Source organism: Urocitellus parryii, chromosome 2 (assembly GCF_045843805.1).
Source record: "Urocitellus parryii isolate mUroPar1 chromosome 2, mUroPar1.hap1, whole genome shotgun sequence".
Classification (NCBI taxonomy): Eukaryota; Metazoa; Chordata; class Mammalia; order Rodentia; family Sciuridae; genus Urocitellus; species Urocitellus parryii.
The window spans coordinates 168,126,979-168,146,358 of NC_135532.1; the positions used below are offsets into that span (position 1 = coordinate 168,126,979).

A 19,380-nucleotide genomic window follows, 5' to 3' on the forward strand; every position below is an offset into this window, starting at 1 on the left:
ATGCACAATAGTTCACACCTACAGCCCATGCACAGCTCGTGACAAAGGTCCTTAGTATCTGATCTGTAGTTATATCTTTGAAAAGAAAAGGGAAAGATAAATAAAAATGTTGGAAGTCACATTTGTACTGCAGCAGCAGTGCAAGGGTCAACTCCAGCAGCAGCGATGGCGATGGCGGGCCAGCACTACAGCAAGGGCTTGCCCAGTCTATTTTTCCCAATCCCCTAACCAATGAGAGAAAGGCTATGCAGGAAAGGCATTTCTTGAGAAAGAGTGGCAAAAATAAGGAGAAAATTATATGTCTGAGAAAGAGTTAGTAGTCTGGATTGGCAGCCAAGCTTAGTGCTGGTAGTTACAATCACTAAGTTTTGTCATTCTTGGGAGAATGAAAAAAAAAAATATTTAAAATTGTAACTTTGTCCCCAAATCTTAAGTATACTGGTATGATGTGGTATAGAAGAGGAACAGTAAACTTTGAGGCAATCGGTTTGTCTAAGCCATGGAGAAAGGTATGTGTACCAGGTGAGGGATCACCTCCAATTCTTTTCCTAGGAGCACCAAATCCCATCTCCTTATTAGCTCATGTAAAGATTTGGGGTAGTCTGAAGAATGTGGCACCTATAGAATTAAACTTATATCTAAGTACAAAGTACTCTTCACAGTTTCTCAATACTGAGTTTGAATCAGTATGTTCCTCTTTTGCCTCAGGGTAAAAGTCAAATGTACATCAAGCTTCAAGCCCTGTAGCATGAGTTTGAGAAGTGACATGAATTGATTACAATTATTTCATTCCATTCCATTCTGCAGTTATTTTGGTAGAAAATGTACTAGATGCTCTAGGGGATAAACAAAACAATATATCCTGATGCCAATTCCCATCAGGGGGTCTATTATTCTTGTCTGCATTTTATTCACCCTATTCTAATAAGTTGATTTACCAAAAGAAGTATTCCCTTAAACCCTCATCTACAGTTCACCTGGTCTATGTTAAGTATCAGAATTATGTCAACCAAGTTAAGATCCAGATAGTAATCTATGTGCTGTGGGAATGGGAGATGGAAAGAAATCCTAATGTAGAACTGCTCATACTGAACTAAAGGAACAGGGCTTCCAACAGGAGACACAAACCATGCTTATCAATAAGAGGAAGAGAATAAAGAATAAATCTTGTTTGCATACTCCTTCCTGTACCCTTGCTCCCTGTACCATTAGGTATATTAGATCTGTATTTTCCATTCATTCATTTATACAATTGTAAATTATTTATTATAATTAAATACAAAAAATTACTGTGCAGAATTTAGAGATATGTAATAAGAACACTAAAATCATACACAATCTCACTTTTCAGAAATAAAAACTATTAACATTTTGATGTATTTTCTTCCTTTCCTATGCACATATTTTTTCCACAAAGTTGAAATCATACATATGTATATATGTGTGTTAAATTTTATATTTCAATTTTTTCCAAAATTGTGTAGCAAGCATTTTCCCATGTTATTTAATTATGCCTCAAGAATGTAATTTTTAAAAAATGGTTGCAGAATAATTTCCCAGCATTGAATATTATGTTGTTTATTTAGTTCCTATCTTCTGAAATTGTAATACCTTTTTTCACCTACAAATATAGCTTTAGACGTATGTCTCATGGAGCTCTTTGCTAAGGGTTTGAGGTAATGGTAATAACATTATCTCTAAACCCTTTCCCTAAGGACTGTCACACAACTATCCCTTCAAAGACATATTGACTCCTGACTCCGCCTCACTTGCTTCTCACCTGACTGAATCAGAGGGACAAGCTGTGATACAGGTAAGCTCTTTCCATAAAGGGAATATGTATTTGGGAGATATTATTAGCCATGATTGTGAACAGGAGAGTCAGATGAGTGACAGTGTGACAAAAATGTTGAGGTATCTAATTGTGTACCTGGTTCTTTATGCTTATGTCACCACATTAGAGCTAGTATATAGACTGTTCATTGTTTTTCTGCAAGCCAGAGATGAAAAGGGTCTAAGTCCTAAAGGCATGACCCAGGTACAGGGCAGGAATTTTCTGTGTTTGCATAATTTATACTTGTCTTGAATAGCATATGAATGTCTTCATGTTTTTGGCTTTTGTTGTTTTAATTTTTCCTGTTATATAGTGAAACTTTTTAAGAATCTTATGCAAGATTCAATATAATTTAGTTAATTCAAGAAACACTTATTGGACCTACAATGTATGGAACACCATGATGGATACATGAAAGGCGAGGAGGACCTAGCTCTGCCTTAGGAAATTTGTAGCCTCATAGGGGTGATGAGATGTACAAATAAATAACCATAAGACAAAGTAGATCATATTATAACAATATTTACTATGGAGAAATACTCACAAAATACTGTCATGAGTAAAATTAATCTGAACACTAAACTGTATATAACAAATTGATTTTTTAAAAAAGATACCCATCAAAAAGCCTGAAAGTAGAATCGAAAATGGTAATAGTGATCTTCTGAATGATGAATTAAAAGTGGGTTTAATATTCTTCTTTATTTTTTCTATTTTTTTAAAAGAATTTATAATAAACCTGTGTTACTATTAGGATCATTACATGTAAACTTTATTAAGTGAGTGAGAATATTACATAGCAGTAAAAAAATGAAGTAGAAATGCAGAGGAGCAAAGATCATATCTGACTGGGATGGGGGAATCCAAAAAGCCTTTGGATTTTTGTTTTTCATAATGATAAAAAACTTTTATATCTTGGAAAAAGATAATGAGATTTTATTGAGTTGAAAGGCATATTCCTACACCTTTTTTTTTTTTTACTTTGACTGTAGTCCTTCTCTCAATTAAGTTTCTATAACTCTAGTAGCTGCTAGCTGCCATATTACCTTTTAATTTGTATTAGTTTAGATATGTCTTTAAAATAATTTAGCATACCTGCCATGGAGAGGTATTCTCTAAATAAATAGATGAAATCAAACACTATTCATATTCCTTGTTAGTATATGTAGATTTGCCAAAGAATCTTTCCACTTGTACCACTGACCCTAGAAATGCTTTCTTTGGTCATTGGCTGGCAAGCACTGCTCCTTTATCTCCTGTTCTGAGACTGCTGTATTTGTTAATATTCAACTCACAGATCACATATTTTCCAGGGTCTAACAGGCCCGTAGGAAAAAAACTTATTGTAATATTCCACAAAATCATCTGCTAAATCAGCCCATGAACTTCCTGTTCTTTTGATGGTCACCCTGGGAGATGGGGCTCCCTGAAGTGTGTGCATGAAGTGCAGAGGTTGTTGGGACAGAGCTTAGGGAGAATGTACATGCTTCAGCTAAAGTGTGGGAGTTTTAACTCTGTGTGCCCCTGGATGAAACTGTTATGTTCTCTTTGCCTTAGTTTCCTCAAATATAAAATGGAGATAATAATAGTACCTATTTATACTCTTATTTTGAAGATTAAACTTGGCTTTAGTAAGCATTTGACATACAGTTGCTATTATTATGACTAGACTTGGAGGATTGTGGTGGGGTTTCCCCCTGTCCATAATAGATAACAGGAAGAAGAAGAGGCAAGAAAATATGCTGAGAAGGTAAGATTATCTCACCTTTCTTTCTTTGAAATAACAACGGACAAAAGAACATGCAAAAAAATCGCTGGTGTACAATGTGATTCACTCAATAATAAAAGTATGTTCAAGGTAAAGAAGGAATGATTAACAGGATATAGGATTGGAAGAGCTTCGAGAGGACTACTTGGGCAGAGTTTTTGAATAAGTGAGTAGTAGTGATGCTGATGCAGGATATGCCTGGGTTTGGAGAGCACTGTGACATTGAAATGGTACTGGAGGAGTGTATAGTATGGGAGATGAGGCCATAGAGGGAGGCTGGCTTCAGCTTACAAGTGTCAGTGGCTTTACCTCCATATAGCTATGCATCTGGGTTAGAGCTTCTCAAAGGAGGTGAGTGTTCCCTGAGTCCTTTCTCCCACCCCATTCCAGAGCTGTCCTAGGCCCCTTAAAAATCATTCCCATTAAAGTGCAGCTTTGGCTGGGCAGTCTTGTTTAGTGTTGTAATGTTTTTTTTTTTTTTTTTTTTCTGTTTGGGAAACATTGGTCCCTAACTTCCCAGATACACCTGTATCTATAGTTATCACTCCTCCACCTCCACTTGCCCCAGAAACATCCAGAGAGGCCAGTGAACGTTGCTTGGGATGCTGTCAGTGTTCCCTCAAATATCCTCTTCAGGGCTGATCTTGGATCCAAATAATTTAACTGTGGCACATCTATAGAGACAGATTTACTTATTATAGAAATAAAGTTCCAAGTTCATATGGCAAAACAAACCTGCCCAGGATCAGTGGAGTGAACTTAGATGACATTCCCACATGAAATACTGAGGTGCTGGAAGTGTCTGTTTGCCAGGTGTGCCCTGGTGGTCTTGGGGACTGAAGGTAGTGCCCATGAGGCCCTTCATCCCACCCAGCAGCATGTGACTCTGGTAATAGTGGTCCACACTCTTAGGTGAAACAAATGTTCTGCCTCTCTCTCTCTCTCTCTTTTTTTTTCTCACAGAATGTGTTTCTTTTTGGTGTCTGTCAACCTACTTCTGCTTCTTTATGGTACAGGTAAGTCTTTTTTCAAAAAATGTTGTGGGTATATTTAAATAGCTTTGATGACAATGAGGAAACAGTGGTTTAAAGATTAAAGTCAGACAAATGACTTAATCACTTCAAACCTCCGACTTTGTGAAATGCAAATAACTTGCTATGCAGGAAATGGTGAAGAGCAGATGGGAGAGTAACAGACACATATTGTAGGGCATTATTGTTGGTTCTTCCTTCCTCCTCTGCCTTTTTTTGTAGTATTGGGGATTGAACCCCTGAGCTACATACCCAGTCTACTTTTTTTAAACAACTGCCAACCCCACCCCAATTTAATCTGTCCATTTGAGGCCATATCTGCATGACTATCCTTATTCACACCTATACTGTGAAACTCCCAACATTTCAAGTGACTCTGACAAGTGCCAATTAATACTATAGTATCCAGAGTGTTTGAAATCAGGTCTGATCTGAAAAATCTGAACGAACAGTCAGCACTGGGTTTATGTAACACTTTGTACTTAATTCTTCAAAAATGTTGGTAATGAACAAGATAGAGATGTTAGAAATGTTAATTTAATTCCACTAGCCAAAAGTCTATAAGCAAAAATTTCTTAACTGTTACTAGGTATCCAAACCTTACAATATAACTACTCTACACAGTGATCAAACATATTTACAGGCTTCAGGCATGGGCCTTCTTTCAGGGACCTTCAGCAGTTCTGCCAGTCTTTACAGGTGGCAGCAGCTCGAAGACATCCTCAGGTTTGAGATAATTCAGGAGTTAGTGCAAGGCCTGGCCCACCAGGCTACTTTACATTTACTTGCTTTCCTTCTTTTGCTTAATGTGTGTGTGTGTGTGTGTGTGTGTGTGTGTGTGTGTGTGTGTAAGGGGGCAGTCAGGCAAGGTGAGTTGGCAATCATTCATCATCAGGAAGAACAAATAAAAGGAATGAGTGTATATGTAGGTGAGAATGACAAAGGTGTGTTTATTAGTTCTAATAGCATCTTATATTTTATAGCAATATTGTCAACCTAACAATATGTACTTGGTATTATAGCAGGTGTTTCAGACACCAACAGTTTTCTTTCTACAATTTTCAAAGTGTTCTCCTGCATTATTCGATTTTGTTGAGCTTTTGCCTCCAACTCTTAGGCCTTGGGAAGCTAAGGACACAATGATCTAGAAATAACAGAATGAAATTAGCAAAGGTGATATTTAGATTCAAGTAGGCCCATCTGCAGCCACAGCCTTCAGAAGCTGGCTTTTGTATTGCCTGTTACAGCCTCCATAGATCACATTTCCTGATTCATTGGCTAGCATCTTTGGATTCCTGCATCTGAAACTCTTTCCCCTGGGACCAGAAAGGGTACAGCTGTAGCAAGACCTTCTGGGTAGACCTGAGAAGCTATAATGGAGGATCTCTCATGAATAAACTATATATTCTTGTGAGAGATTGAATACTAAGTATCCACCCATCTGCTCTCTCCCTTCTGTTCCTCTGGGAAATTGATTGAACCCTGTCATATAAAAACAGTCCCTAAGATCCCAAGGTATTTCATGACAACCCAGAGGCAGGTTCTATTATTCTAATTTCATATGAGGAAACTAACCCAGAGAGATTAAGTAACTTGCCTGATGCCAAATGATTAGTAAGTGGTTACTTGGAACTAGAACTTGAATTTGTAATTCTTCAGACCAGGATTTTAATTAAAGTTAAAATAAAATTGAATAAAATTATATTTAAGTTTTTTAATATTGGGGCTGGTACTTGGGGTTACTACCACAGAGCTACATCCCTATCCCTTTTTACTTTTTTAAGAAGACAAGGTCTTGCTAAATTACTGAGGGTGGCCTCAAACTTGCAATCCTCCTGCCTCAGCCTCCAAAGTCAGTGAGATTACAGGTATGTGCCATGATGCCCAGCTAGACCAGAATTTTTAAAACACCATTAAAAAAATTATGACCACAGCCAGAAAAAATTAATAATTTGAGCAAGAAGTCACCTGGTTTTTTAATTTTCAAATTTATCCTTATAAAGGAACACACAACTGTTTCTCTCTGCCTCCTTTTTTCCATCTTGCCTTTCTTTATATTCATTTATTAGTCATTAATTTGTTCATCAAACTTTTTGAGTGCCTACTTTAGGAGATGAAAAACATGTTTCAGATGGAAAACTTTGGAGTCAGACTCTAGAGTTTCATTCACAGTCTATTTTTCATAAGTCTTATGCCTTTAAGCAATTTATTTCACCTCAGTATGCCTTGGTTTTCTCAGTAGTAAATTGGGGATGATAATAGTACCTACCTCAATGTAGTATACTGATTAAATGAATTAAGGCCAGAAAAAGCTCTTAGCATATGCTTAACACATTGTAAACCCTAAAAAAAACCCAACAACAACAACATAAAAACCCACCACCACCACCAACAACAAAAAACTACTCAATGTAGAATGTAGTCAGGATAAAAGAGAGGTGTGTGTGTGTTTTGGGGGGCGGGGTGGGGGGTGATTGTAAGGAACTGGCTTGTGGAAGCTGAAAAGTCCCAGATCTGCCATCAGCTAGAGGCCCAGGAAAGCCAGTGGTACAATTCTAGTCCGAGTCCAATGTCTGGAGACCCAAGAAGAGCTTAAGTTTCACTTCAAGTCTGAAGGCAGCAAAGGATCTCTCAGGCATTCAGGTGGGAAGGCTTCCTTCTTACAGGAAAGTCGGTTTTTTTTTGTTTTGTTTTGTTTTGGTTCTCTTCCGAAATTGGATTGGATGAGGGCCACCCACAGAGGAAGGGCAACCGCTTTACTCAGTCTATCCATACAATGTTATTGTGATCCCCAAACATTCACAGACACACCCAGAATGATATTTCACTAATTATGTGGGTAACCCCAGCAACAGCCATGTGGCTCCTGCTAAGGAACTTGTAGACTGTTATTCAGCTGGAATATCCTTTGCTGTCTGTCTGCCCCCCTACTCTTTGATAGGCTGATGTTTTGGAAGCTTCCTTGCCTACTAACTTTGATCATTTGTATTTGCTCTTAGTATTTCACTTATTTTTAATTCTATTTCTTTCACCTTATTGTATTAAACAACATTCTTAGGCTCACATTGACTGATTCTTTCTCCTTTCTACTGTTTGTCACCTGCACAGTATCTCTAGAAGGAAAAAAAAATACCTTTCTTACTGGAGTGCCTACTTTCATAATGCTTAAGCTTCATTATTCTCTTACTCAAGTTGGTAATTTAATTAGTAATATAGGCTTAAAAGTTTGGTAATGGGCTGGAGATATAGCTCAGTGTAAACACTTGACTAACATTTGTGAGGATCTGGGTTTGATCTTCAGCACTCTTTAAAAAAAAAGCCTGGTAGCCATAACTCTAAAGGTCTTTTTTCTTTCTCTTTCTCTCTCTGTCTGTCTGTCTCTCTGTCTCTGTCTCTGTCTCTCTCTCTCTCTCTCTCTCTCACCAGGAATTGAACCCAAATGTGCTTAACCTCTAAGACACATCTCCAGCCCCTTTTTATTTTTATTTTTATTTTTATTTTGAGACAGAGTCTTTTGTTAAGTTTCATAGGGTCTCACTAAGTTGCTGAGTGCTGGCCTTGAACTTGCTATCCTCCTGCCTCCCAAGCTGCTGGGATTACAGGCATGTGCCCTAAAGGTCATTTAATTTTTTTTTAGATGGACACAATGCTTTTATTTTATTTACTTATTCTTATGGTGCAAGGATCGAACCTGTGCCTCACAAGTGCTAGGCAAGTGCTCTGTCACTGAGCTACAGCCCCAGCCCCCTAAAGATCATTTGTAAACTCTGAGAGACCTTATTTTTTTCTTCAGTGCTAATGATATATTTTTTTTTCGTTTAGTTATAGATGGACAACTAATTTTTGTTAGTCGTAGATGGACACAATATCTTTGTTTTATTTATTTATTTAAATACTTTTAGTTTTGGATGGACACGATATTTTTATTTTATTTATTTATTTCTGTATGCTGCTGATGCTCGAACCCAGTGCTCCAGTACCCCATATATGTAAGGCAAGTGCTCCACCACTGAACCACAGCCCCAGCCCTTGTTTTATGTATTTATTTATTTATTTACATGGTGCTGAGGATCGACCCAGTGCCCCACATGTGCTAGGCGAGTGCTCTATCACTGAGCTACAACCAGAGCCCTGCTACTGATATCTTAATATGTGACCTTGACCGACTTTGGTTCCTGGAATCAATTTTGTCTTTTAGTAGCAGAGATATTTGAAAGAATTCTGATTTGAGAGCACAAATTTATAACTAAATTAAATAGGTATTGTTCTGGTTGAAGAAGTAAGGGATTGGAAATACCACTGATTTAGTTTTTATCTGGCCATTGGTGGCAAATTCTGAGGTGAGTTCTGGGGAAAACAGTTTGAGAACATTGAAGTAGGTGGCCTCTAAACTTTTTTCCAGCTATAACATACCAGGATTCTAATCCATGTTGTGATTCTATGAGTGTACATAGTGTATGGCAGCAATCCCCACAGCCTTTAGATTTATTTACTGAATCTCTGTTTCTGCCTTTCCAGTGACTTTTTGGATTACTGAAGCTAAAGGGGGAAAAAAGCAACATTTCCAAGATTGCTTTATGGCAGAGTTTTGGGAGTGACACAGGCTCTGCCAATCAGCTGCATTTGCGCAAGGATTAAACTCACAACTGATCGAAGTGGGGAGAAAGGTTATAGTGCATGAGGCATCCTTGCTTTTGCCAATGTGAGTCTGGTAGGTGCAATTTGGCTCTGAAGCCACCACCTGCAGAGATATCTTTCTCACTCACTAGCTTCCTGATAAGGCAGAGGCAGCTGCAACTCTGGCAGACCAACTGTGCTGTGTCATTCTGAGCCTAGAATGACGCCAGGGAGGACAGAACAAACACATTGCAGGTCTCAACATCCATGCCCCTTTTAGTCTCTTTCCTCCAGCCTTCCAGTTATTTTGTAACCATCTAGTTCCCTGTACTAAATCCTTTTCTGCTTGAAATAGCAGAAGAGGGTTCTTTGATCTGCTTTGGAGCCTTATTTGATGCTGTGGTCATCAGTCTTTACTAACCCCATTTCTTCTTTGACATTCTCAGTGTCCCCAGAAGAGTTGCGGGCCCACCCATTCACTGATGTGACCCTCTCCTGCCATTTCTCCTTTGTGGAAGGCACAGAAAATCTTGAGTTTTCTTGGGAAAGAGAAGATATCACAGAGGAATACGAGGTAGAGAATGATGAGGAATATTACCGCTTTTTCAGGCACTACGATTTCTTTGCAATTTACTCCAAGTTGGTTTACCAGTTTCACAATAACACAGAGCAACTAGAAGATCAAAACTCCTTGTATGAGGGAAGAGTCTCTGTAGATCGGACTGAAATTTCTGAGGGGTCTCTATCACTTCTACTAAGAAACGTGGATTTCATGGATGAAGCTATCTACAAGTGCTCAGCCATCACGCCAGATGGAAGAGGCGAAAGTACAATTAAGCTAATAGTAGAAGGTAAAGGAATTTAACAGATGAATTTGATTTCAAGCTCTGTTCGTCTGTAAGTTTTCTCTTCTGATATTCTCCCTTTCCCTCTTCTACTCAAACCACTTCGGGTTCATTTTATTCCTATCACGGGATCTAGGGGCTTGGAATGTCAATTAATCAAAGCTAAAAATATTGCTCTGAACAAAAAGTGCATCATTCATTCATCAGTACAAACAAAACAGCAACAGTAACAACAACACTGGTCTAATCCCAAATTTTCCAAATTTGTGACACTAAAACCCCCAAATTTGATAGGATATAATAGTCCTATATGAGAAGACCCTGAGATCTGATATGTGATTTAGTGAGAATAGGTCTGCATTGGGAGGCAGAAGGCCCAAGTTCTGGAACTTAGTCAACTCTAGTTTGAGCAGCTCCCTTAGCTTCTCTGGGCTTTACTTCTCTTGCTTTTAATGTAAATTGAACTGAATCAATGGATCTCCATTGTGCCCCAAGTGTGGGTACCCTTTGCCAGATTACATGGACAGCTGTCTTTTGCTTACCAGAGACCTCATGGGGATTGAGAGTTCTGCATGGCAGAATTCTTCCAGGATAAAAGTTGGAAGAGATGGGAAAGTGGTGGTGGTGATTTGTTATCTTCTGAGGTCAGTGGAGAGCCTGGAATAAACTCACATAAGAAGGGAAGATTCCAAAATTAAAGGCAGCAGTGGTAGGCGAGATCTGGAAGGCAAGAGCATACATGTGTCTTGTTCTTCTCTTCTTATGCTTGAGGTAAAATTTTAGTTACAGTAAACCTTAAGATGTGTTGCCTTCATAGGGGGTTAATGTAAAAACTGAGGGTAAGATTTCTATCACTTCGAGCCTCTTGGGGATGAAATAACAAGAAACTAATTGTCTTGTTATTTTTTTCCAACTAGATTCTGAAATGCCCCAGGTGCGGTTTGACAAGATTGATGATGAGGACGTGGCCACCTGCGTCTCTAAGGGGTGGTACCTCACACCCAATGTGACTTGGATGGACAGAGCAGAGCGGGACCTGAGCAACCATAGTACTGTGGAGGTCCTGGAGGAGCAGATAAATGGCTTCTATAGGGTGTTCTCTGTCCTGAGATACCCAGTCAAATTAAATGAGAAATATGTCTGCCAAATAACAGAGACAGATGTGAACAACCAGCCCTTTAGAGTCATCCGCAAGTACCCAAGTAAGTGCAAATTTAAGAAGAGGGAAAGTAGACTGCATTTCACCGTAAAAAAAAAAAATCATAATTCACTAATACTTTCTGAATAACAAATGTATCAGACACTCCTGGCACTTTGGGGATTTAAAGGAGAATCAGGAACATAAGCTGGTAGCCTCGAGCAAGAGAGGGTAGTGCAGAGAAGTCTCTCTAGGTTCAAAAAAAAAAAAAAAAGACCACCCTTCAGGGACTGACAGCTTTTACCCTGATAGATGTGGCTGTTACCATTTATAAGGCTTCTGTTCCTCTGCTAAGAGCATCAGTTTTATGATGTGACAGGCTGAGTACTCATAGCAGCCATTTATCAGCCTGTGACCATGTGCCTGTTACTTTACACATCATTTTAAGTCCTTTGCTCAACCCTGCAAGGTAATTGTTATCACTGAATCCCTTCTATAGAAGGTAAATGATTTAATTAAGAACATAGCTAAGAAGTACACAATTTGAATTTTAGATAAGCAACAAGTTATATCATATGTATGCTAAATAATTGTTACTTACCAGAAATTCACATTTAACTGGGTGTTCTAAATTTTATCTGACAACCCTGGGGGAGGTGAAGCTCAGGAGCATTTAAACCTCTCTGGAAGAACAGAAAGAAAAAACTGAAAAACTTCTTGCCTGGTTAGGAGGCTACCATTGTGCAGGAGAGTGGTTCTCGACATATTGTCCCCAGACCAGCTCAGGTTCCACCCAAAACCTACTGAATAAGAAACTCCAGATTATGCCTCGAAGTTTGCTTTAACAAGGCCTCATTGTGACATGTAATCAAGTTTGAGAACCACTGATGTAGGACATGAGCCCTAGGTGAAGATACCCAGAGCATTTCTGTCCTATCCCTTCCTGTAGGGTTGGGGTGCCATCTCTTCTGACCATGTCCAGCAGGTGAGGAATACAGAGTTCCCTGCTTGTGCCCTAGTCCAGTAAAACAAGAATAATCAGGCAGACTCATACATTTAAATTTCACACTTCAGTTGCCTTTCCTTCAAAGAGGGGCTTACGTATTCCCCGAGACTTTTAAGGCTTTCCCACATACTCAGGAGTTGTTAGAGGTCTTTGAACATTACAGTGGGCCTCAGAATCTCCTGAGAACACCAGAATATGTTATTAATGGATTGATTTCAAAGAAATCCTGTTTTTTATCACCTTAAATTTCAACACCTTGAAAAAAAAAGTCCCAGAAATACTTAAAAGGCCCCTGTATTTTATTTTTCTTCACCTCTTTTCATGTACTTATTTATATAAGGCCTTTGAGATCTGGCATCTGCTTGTTTTTCTAGCCACGTAGCAACTGTTTCTCAGCAGGCTGCCATTGCTCATTGCTCTGAGCTTGCTGATGCCTATGGTTTCTAGGTTAGGATGCGTTTTTCATATTGCCTTTGTACAGACTCCATGTTCTTACAAAGCCTTTGTTTTCTTGGTCTGCCTCATGAGCTCCTCCTGCCTTCAAAAATTGGCTCAGACATTAAACTCTTATTAATTCTTACTCTTATTTCAATTTGTTCAATATTTTATTCATTCATGGGTCAGATATTTGTTAGGCTTCAACTGCATTAAAGATGCAGCATGGAAAAAAAACAAATCTCTGCCCTTGTGAAACTTATATACTAGTTGTGAGGAGAAATAGAAAGTAAATAAACAGATTAAAATATAAAGTATGTCACTGTATGAGTCCATTTACATGAAATAAAAAAAGGAAAAAAGAAAAATTAATTGTAACCCTGGAGTATTGGTAACATTCTGTTTCTTGGTATGGGTGCTGGCTATATGATTGTACTCAGTTTTTGAAAATTAATTGGTCTGGACACTGGCATGCACTTTTATGTATCTGTATTATATTTCGATATAATGTAAAACATTGATATAGTGTATCAGATGGAGAATAGTCATATAGAGAAAAACTAAGGAGAGAAATCAGATTAAAAAGAGGGGTGAGGGGAGAGTTGTAAAATAGGCTATCCAGAGTAAGTCTCATTGAGATGTTAAATTTAACAAAGACTTGAAGGAAGTGAGGGGACCAGGCCCATAGAAGGCCAGGGCTGGTGGATTGGAGGAAAAGCAAGAAGACCAATGATTGGAATAGAGTTCCAGACAGTGTATGAGTTAAGAACAAAAGATAACAGGAGGGACTGGGGTTGTAGCTCAGTGATTGAGCACTTGCCTCACATGTGTGAGGCACTGGATTCAATCCTCAGCACTATATAAAAATAAATAAATAAACAAAATAAAACTGTTCCAGAGTTGGATTGTTAAACAACAACAAAAACAACAACAAAACAACCAGGAGGCTAGATTGTGTGGTGCCTTATAGGCCATTGTAAGGGTTTTGGTTTTTGTTATTAGTATGGGAAGAGATGCAAGGCTATTGGATCAGGAGTGAAATGATCTGACCAAGATTTAGAGAGATTTTTTTCTAGCTACTCCTGAGAATGGACTCAAGAAAGGCAAGGGTGGGGCAGGGTAACCAGCTAGGAGATTATTATAATAATCCTGGTAATAAAAAGATGGTGGTTTAATCCAAGGTATTAATAGTAGAAATGGTGAGAAGAGATTGGGTTATGTATATACATACATACAAATATATATGCATATACATATATATGCATATATATGTATATATATATGTTGTAGATGTAAATAAAATAAATACCTTTATTTTATTTATTTATTTATTTTTGTGTCCTGCTGATGATCAAACCTAGTGCCTCACATGTGCTAGGCAAGTGCTCTACCACTGAGCTACAATCCCAGCGTGCTCGCTCTCTCTCTCTCTCTCTCTCTCTCTCTCTCTCTCTGTATATATATATATATATATATATATATATATATATATTTTGTTTTTAGTTGTAGTTGAACACAATACCTTTATTTTAAATTTTTTATGTGGTGCTGAGGATTGAACCCAGGGCCTTGCAGCTGCTAGGCGAGAGCTCTACTGCTGAGCCACAACTCCAGCCCCTATGAATATAATTTTGAAGATAGAACAAATTGGATTCACTGAAAGATTAATGATGGGTGTGAAGGGAAGAGGACTCAATGATGACTAAGCCTTTTGCCCTGAGCAAATGAAAGAGTAGAATCACCACTTATTGTGATTAAAAAATCCCGGAGTTTGTTTTGGAACATCTTAAATATGGAGATGTCCATTTGAGACATTAAAAGGGAAATGCTGAATAGGTGGTTTGAAATGAAATTAGAATTTAGGAGAGAGGTCTAGAGTTGAAACATAAACCTTGGAGTTGTCAACCTATGGATGATATTTCATATTATGAGGCTCAGATGGACTCTTCAAGGGAGTAGACATAGATGGAGAAGAAGAGGTCCAGGAACTGAGCCCTTGGCCCTCTCAACATTCATAGGTCACAGAGATGGAGTGAAACCATCGAAGGAGAATAAAAGGAAGGAGACAGTAAAGTAGACAGGAAACTAGGAGAGCGTCATCACTTGGAAACTGAAGAAAGAGTTTCAGGGAGGAAGGAGTGTTCAACGGTGTTGAAAACTGCTGGTGAGTAGTAAGTAAGATGAGGACTGAGAATAGATCATTGAGAGAAGAAGTATGAATAAATTTTGAAGCCAAGAATAGATCACTGGAGTGCTAACATGGAGGACAGTTTGCTTCACAGAACAGCAGGGGAGAAATGTGTACTTACTGGAAAAGCTCTAGAGTCTCACTTTTAATTTTCTTTTAGATGTCTGAATGTTGATAATGAATAGATGGAAAGGGGTAAACTGATGATGCAGAAAAAAGAGGGAAATGACTGAGTAAAGTCTTATGTTAGGTAGAGGGATGGAGTCTAATCTATAGGTAGAAAGGTTTGTGTTAGATAAGATTATTTAAAAGGAGATAAGACGGTATGTGGGACCGGTTGCAGATAGGTGGGTAGTAAGGTAGTGTGAGGATGTAAAAATTTTCTTATGTTGCTTCAATTTTCTTAGTGAAATAGGGTGCAAGTCATCAGCTAAGCCTGAGACTAGGGATGGCAATGTTGAGGAGAAAGAATGACATATGCATCTAAGAGAGTAAAAACTGTAACAGGCTTCTTAGGTAGTATTAAAGGCACTATTGAGGTCCATGGTCATGAAATTAAACACACACATGGTTGGTGTGGTTTTCTGCAGCCTCACTTAGCTGCTTAAATGTGGACACATAATGGGAAGTAAGTTGGGTTAAGCAGATGTTGGAATTTTGCCAAGAATGCATGACAAAGGGAGACAGATGAGTGTTAAATAGTGATTATTATGATCAGCCCTGGAATCTAAGCTGGGTTAGGGAAGATGAAGGATGTAAAGTGGATGAAGGACAATGAAACATGGTAGTAGGGCTGGGGGGTGTAGTTCAGTGGTGGAGCATGTGCTTAGCATTTGTGAGGCACTGAGTTCAGTCTCCAGTATGGGGGTGGGGGATGGTGTAGGGTCATTGGATTTTAGGTGTTGATTACATTAAAAAATGTTAGAGTGGGGGTACTAGAGAGAGTGAGTTAGAAAGACAAAAGGGGAGGGCAGTGGTTACAGAGCAAGATGCTTACAGTTGAGATAAAGGGAGAGGTTGTGATTGTTGCTAATGATATAACGTAAGTTCTAACCATGGGGAAGGTGGCTATGATATAGAAAAACATCCCTGGAAAAGAGATCAAGGACCAAAGGAGATCAAGGGTTGGTGGATCATATATTAGATAATGACACCAAGAATTAAGAACTAGTGATAGAGATCCTGCCAGAGCCAGCAGCTAAAATCATGGAATGGTGAGAGAGGGAAGAGGGACAACAGAAGACTGCAACATGGAATGGTAGATTCTAAAGACATTCAGTTTTAAGGTAGAGGTTTTGTACAGAAGAAGGAGGGAGAATGAGCTGGAAGCCATAATGAGAAACAAAGTTTCACCTATCCCCAGTGTATGAAGGATGTTGGAAAGAAAACCAGCACATTTGAAAAGATTACAGAGAAAGAAGTATCCTTACAAGAGATCCAGGTTTCAGTTAGAGCAAGAAGGTAAGGGAAATATTAATTAAAGGTAGAATAGAAGGGATTTACTGGTGATTTGTGAGGCAGATTCCAGCTGGTGGAGTAGAAGAGTTTCAGAAGTTAGGAATATTTCAGGTTGGGGTCAGAAAAGGAAAATTCAGAGTCATATGTGACTCAGGGTCCATGAGATAAAGAGTAAACAAGGGGGCTTAGGGCTGTTTGTGGTTAAATGTGTATAAGGAAAAGGATGCAATAGAAGATGTGGATGTTTGGCGACAGACCGTGATGGCAAAGCTGTCAATGTTGTAGGGGAAAGAGGTGAGAGTATGAATAGAGTCACACAGAGTTCTAAGGTTCCTCTTCACTTTTGGTGATAGAGGTATAGAGGTCAGGGTGAAGTGGAATTATCTGTAGTAAGAGGTCTCTGGGACTCCCTTTTGATTCTTGTGGGTATGACATGGAAACTGGAGAATAAGAAGCAGGTCAGCCAAATAGAGCAGCTCAGATTGTATTACAATTCAGGGGTGCTCTATTCATGTAGCTCGCATAAGACTGGCATACTGGAGGAAAGCAATGTGACTACCCTGGAAAAACACACTCTTCATAGCACTTTGAACACATCTTCAAATTTGTTGCACTGCTAGAATTCATTATTCATCTTGTCACAAAACTGTGACTCTCTCACTACCAAGAACTAAGTTTTCCTATTTCTCTTTTATGGCTCCTCACATACAGTAGGCTCCTGGAATAGGTGTTAATTCTTAACTCCTGAGTCTTATCATCATGGACCCAGAGATACAACATGACTTAGAACCTTGACATGGAAATGTCCAATCTCCTGATTTCTTTTCTTAAGGAACATCAGAAATATTCTCCTAACTTCTACCCTACTGGGCTCACAAGCTAACAAGCAGACTTGGTGGTCTTTCGTTGCTGGAGATGATTTTCTTCCCACATTGAAAGGATTTGCTTACCTGAAGTCAGCTCCTCTTTTGAGTGGCCCAGCCCCTTGGGCCTAATAGACACATGCTAAGATCCTGGACCTATATTGCTTCTGTTTTCCTTTCCTCTCTCTAAGTTTGTCAGTTCCTTTCCTTTTCTATTCTTTAATTGTTCTCCAAACAACATTTGTAGAATGAATAAATCAGAATTTCCTTATACAAGTGAAGAAGAATTGTACATTGATGAGTAAGTTCCCCCTAAGGAAACTACCCTTAGAGGGTTCTTAGCCTTAGAGGGTTACCATTCTTAGGGAGAACAGAGAACTCATTGTTTACAACTATCTTTCTTGTGTGACTTTAAGAAATACATTTACAGCTGACTACAGAGTTGCCTTTAACACAAAACTCCTATCTTTAATGTTTCCTTTATATCTTCTTTTTTTTCTTTGCAGAGCGAAAATATCCTCAAGGATATGACTTCTATTAAGAGATTTGAACAACATCTGCCCAAGGATTCATCTTGCCTTTTAGCCACTGAGACACCTATGATATTCTTTTTGTCTCAGATACCTACCTATCATAAATAGAAAAAAGTAAGAAGGTAGCAAGTCCAGAGGTTGCATATTGATTAAACCTATAGGAGATCCCATATTTTACCTCTCTTATGTCTGTATGTTGAAATCTTGTTTCTTTATCTCAATTTCTCGGTTTTGTTAAGATTTACTTTTATTTGATCTCATGCCTGTCATGTGTTAACACATGAGTAAAATTAAACATCTTAAGTGCAAAATGAAGAGGATTAAAAGCTTGACGAACTGTCTACTTGTGTATCTTTCATGGTGTGTGCTTCAGTGACAGATGACTTATTGGGGAGTGGAGAGCAGAGAAAATCTGCTCTGTGTTTTCTCTAAGCCAGATTTTGTTTTGTTTTTGCTGATGATGTTACATGGGAACTTTGCTGACACAAAGGGGAACTTGAGAAAGAGGCATCTTCCTAAAAATTACTATGGATAAAGATTATTATATTTGTTAATATATTTGTTAAAGCATTATTGGAGAAAGGACATAAAAATCTTGGAAATTCAAGAAGATGAAACTAGCCTTTGAAATTTTCTGATTTGTCCAGTTGATTTTAGAGTCTATATTATTCTTATATCTCATCTTCCACATTGTTCCTATCTCTATGCCTTGTATCTACCTATTTTGTGTCTCTCCAAATTCATTTGTTGAAATCCTATCCTTCACATTGATGGTATTAGGAGGTGGAGCTTTGGGAGGTGATTAGGTCATTAGGTTAGAGCTCTTGTGAATGAAATTAATACTCTCATAAAAGAGGCTCAAGGAAGATCCCTCTTCCCTTCCACTATGTGAAGATGCAATGAGAAGATGCATCTATAAACCAGAAGTGGGGCTCTTACCAGATACCAAGTTCATCAGCATCTTATTCCTGGACTTTCTGTCCTCCAGAACTGTAAGCAATACATTTCTGCTATTTATAAGCCACCTAGTCTATGGCATTTTATTACAGCAGCACAAACAGGCTAGGGCATCCTGCTTTGTTCCTTTTTTGGGGTAAGGGGTTGGGATGTCTTTCCAATGGTTTAGCATGTAGGAATCGAGCTTGGGTTATGGAAAAGAGGAGAAAAAGGTCATGGGATAATAAGGGAAATGAAAACTATCTAGGAACCAGAAGTTTTGTTTTTTAATTATTTTTTAGTTTTAGGTGGAAACAATATTTTTGTTTTACATTATGTGGTGCTGAGGATTGAACCCAGTGCCTCGTGCATACTAGGTGAGCACTCTACCACTGAGCCACAACCTCAGCCCCAGAACCAGAAGTTTTAATTGGTTTAAAACTCAAGATTTTTGAAACTTTGGATTCAGTGATGAAATAATTTCACCAGGGCAAAGCATATGTCTGCTTCTAAAACCTTCACATAGGATGCCACAGGAAGGAGGCACACCAGAGAGATCTGTGTAGCTGTACATATCTGATGTCTACATTCTGAAGGTAAATTTTCACAATGAGAAACCTTTGAGGTATGCACCAAAGATCACAGGGGAATCCACACCAGCTGGTTTGACTCCTACATACAGCATCACTGGGGAGACCAAGTTGAGTTGGGAATCCCTTTGTAGGGGA

At 38.6% G+C, this 19,380-nt stretch overlaps 1 protein-coding gene across 1 annotated transcript; it reads left to right on the forward strand.

Annotated features, from left to right (window-relative positions):
- The first annotated feature begins 4,566 nt into the window (after window positions 1-4,566).
- Window positions 4,567-17,736, forward strand: LOC144253287 (V-set domain-containing T-cell activation inhibitor 1-like). Its single transcript, XM_077795091.1, has 4 exons — window positions 4,567-4,618; window positions 9,697-10,101; window positions 11,013-11,297; window positions 17,690-17,736. The coding sequence occupies exons 1-4, from the start codon at window positions 4,567-4,569 to the stop codon at window positions 17,722-17,724; spliced, it is 777 nt and encodes a 258-aa protein (XP_077651217.1). The 3' UTR covers window positions 17,725-17,736.
- Window positions 17,737-19,380: the final 1,644 nt, after the last annotated feature.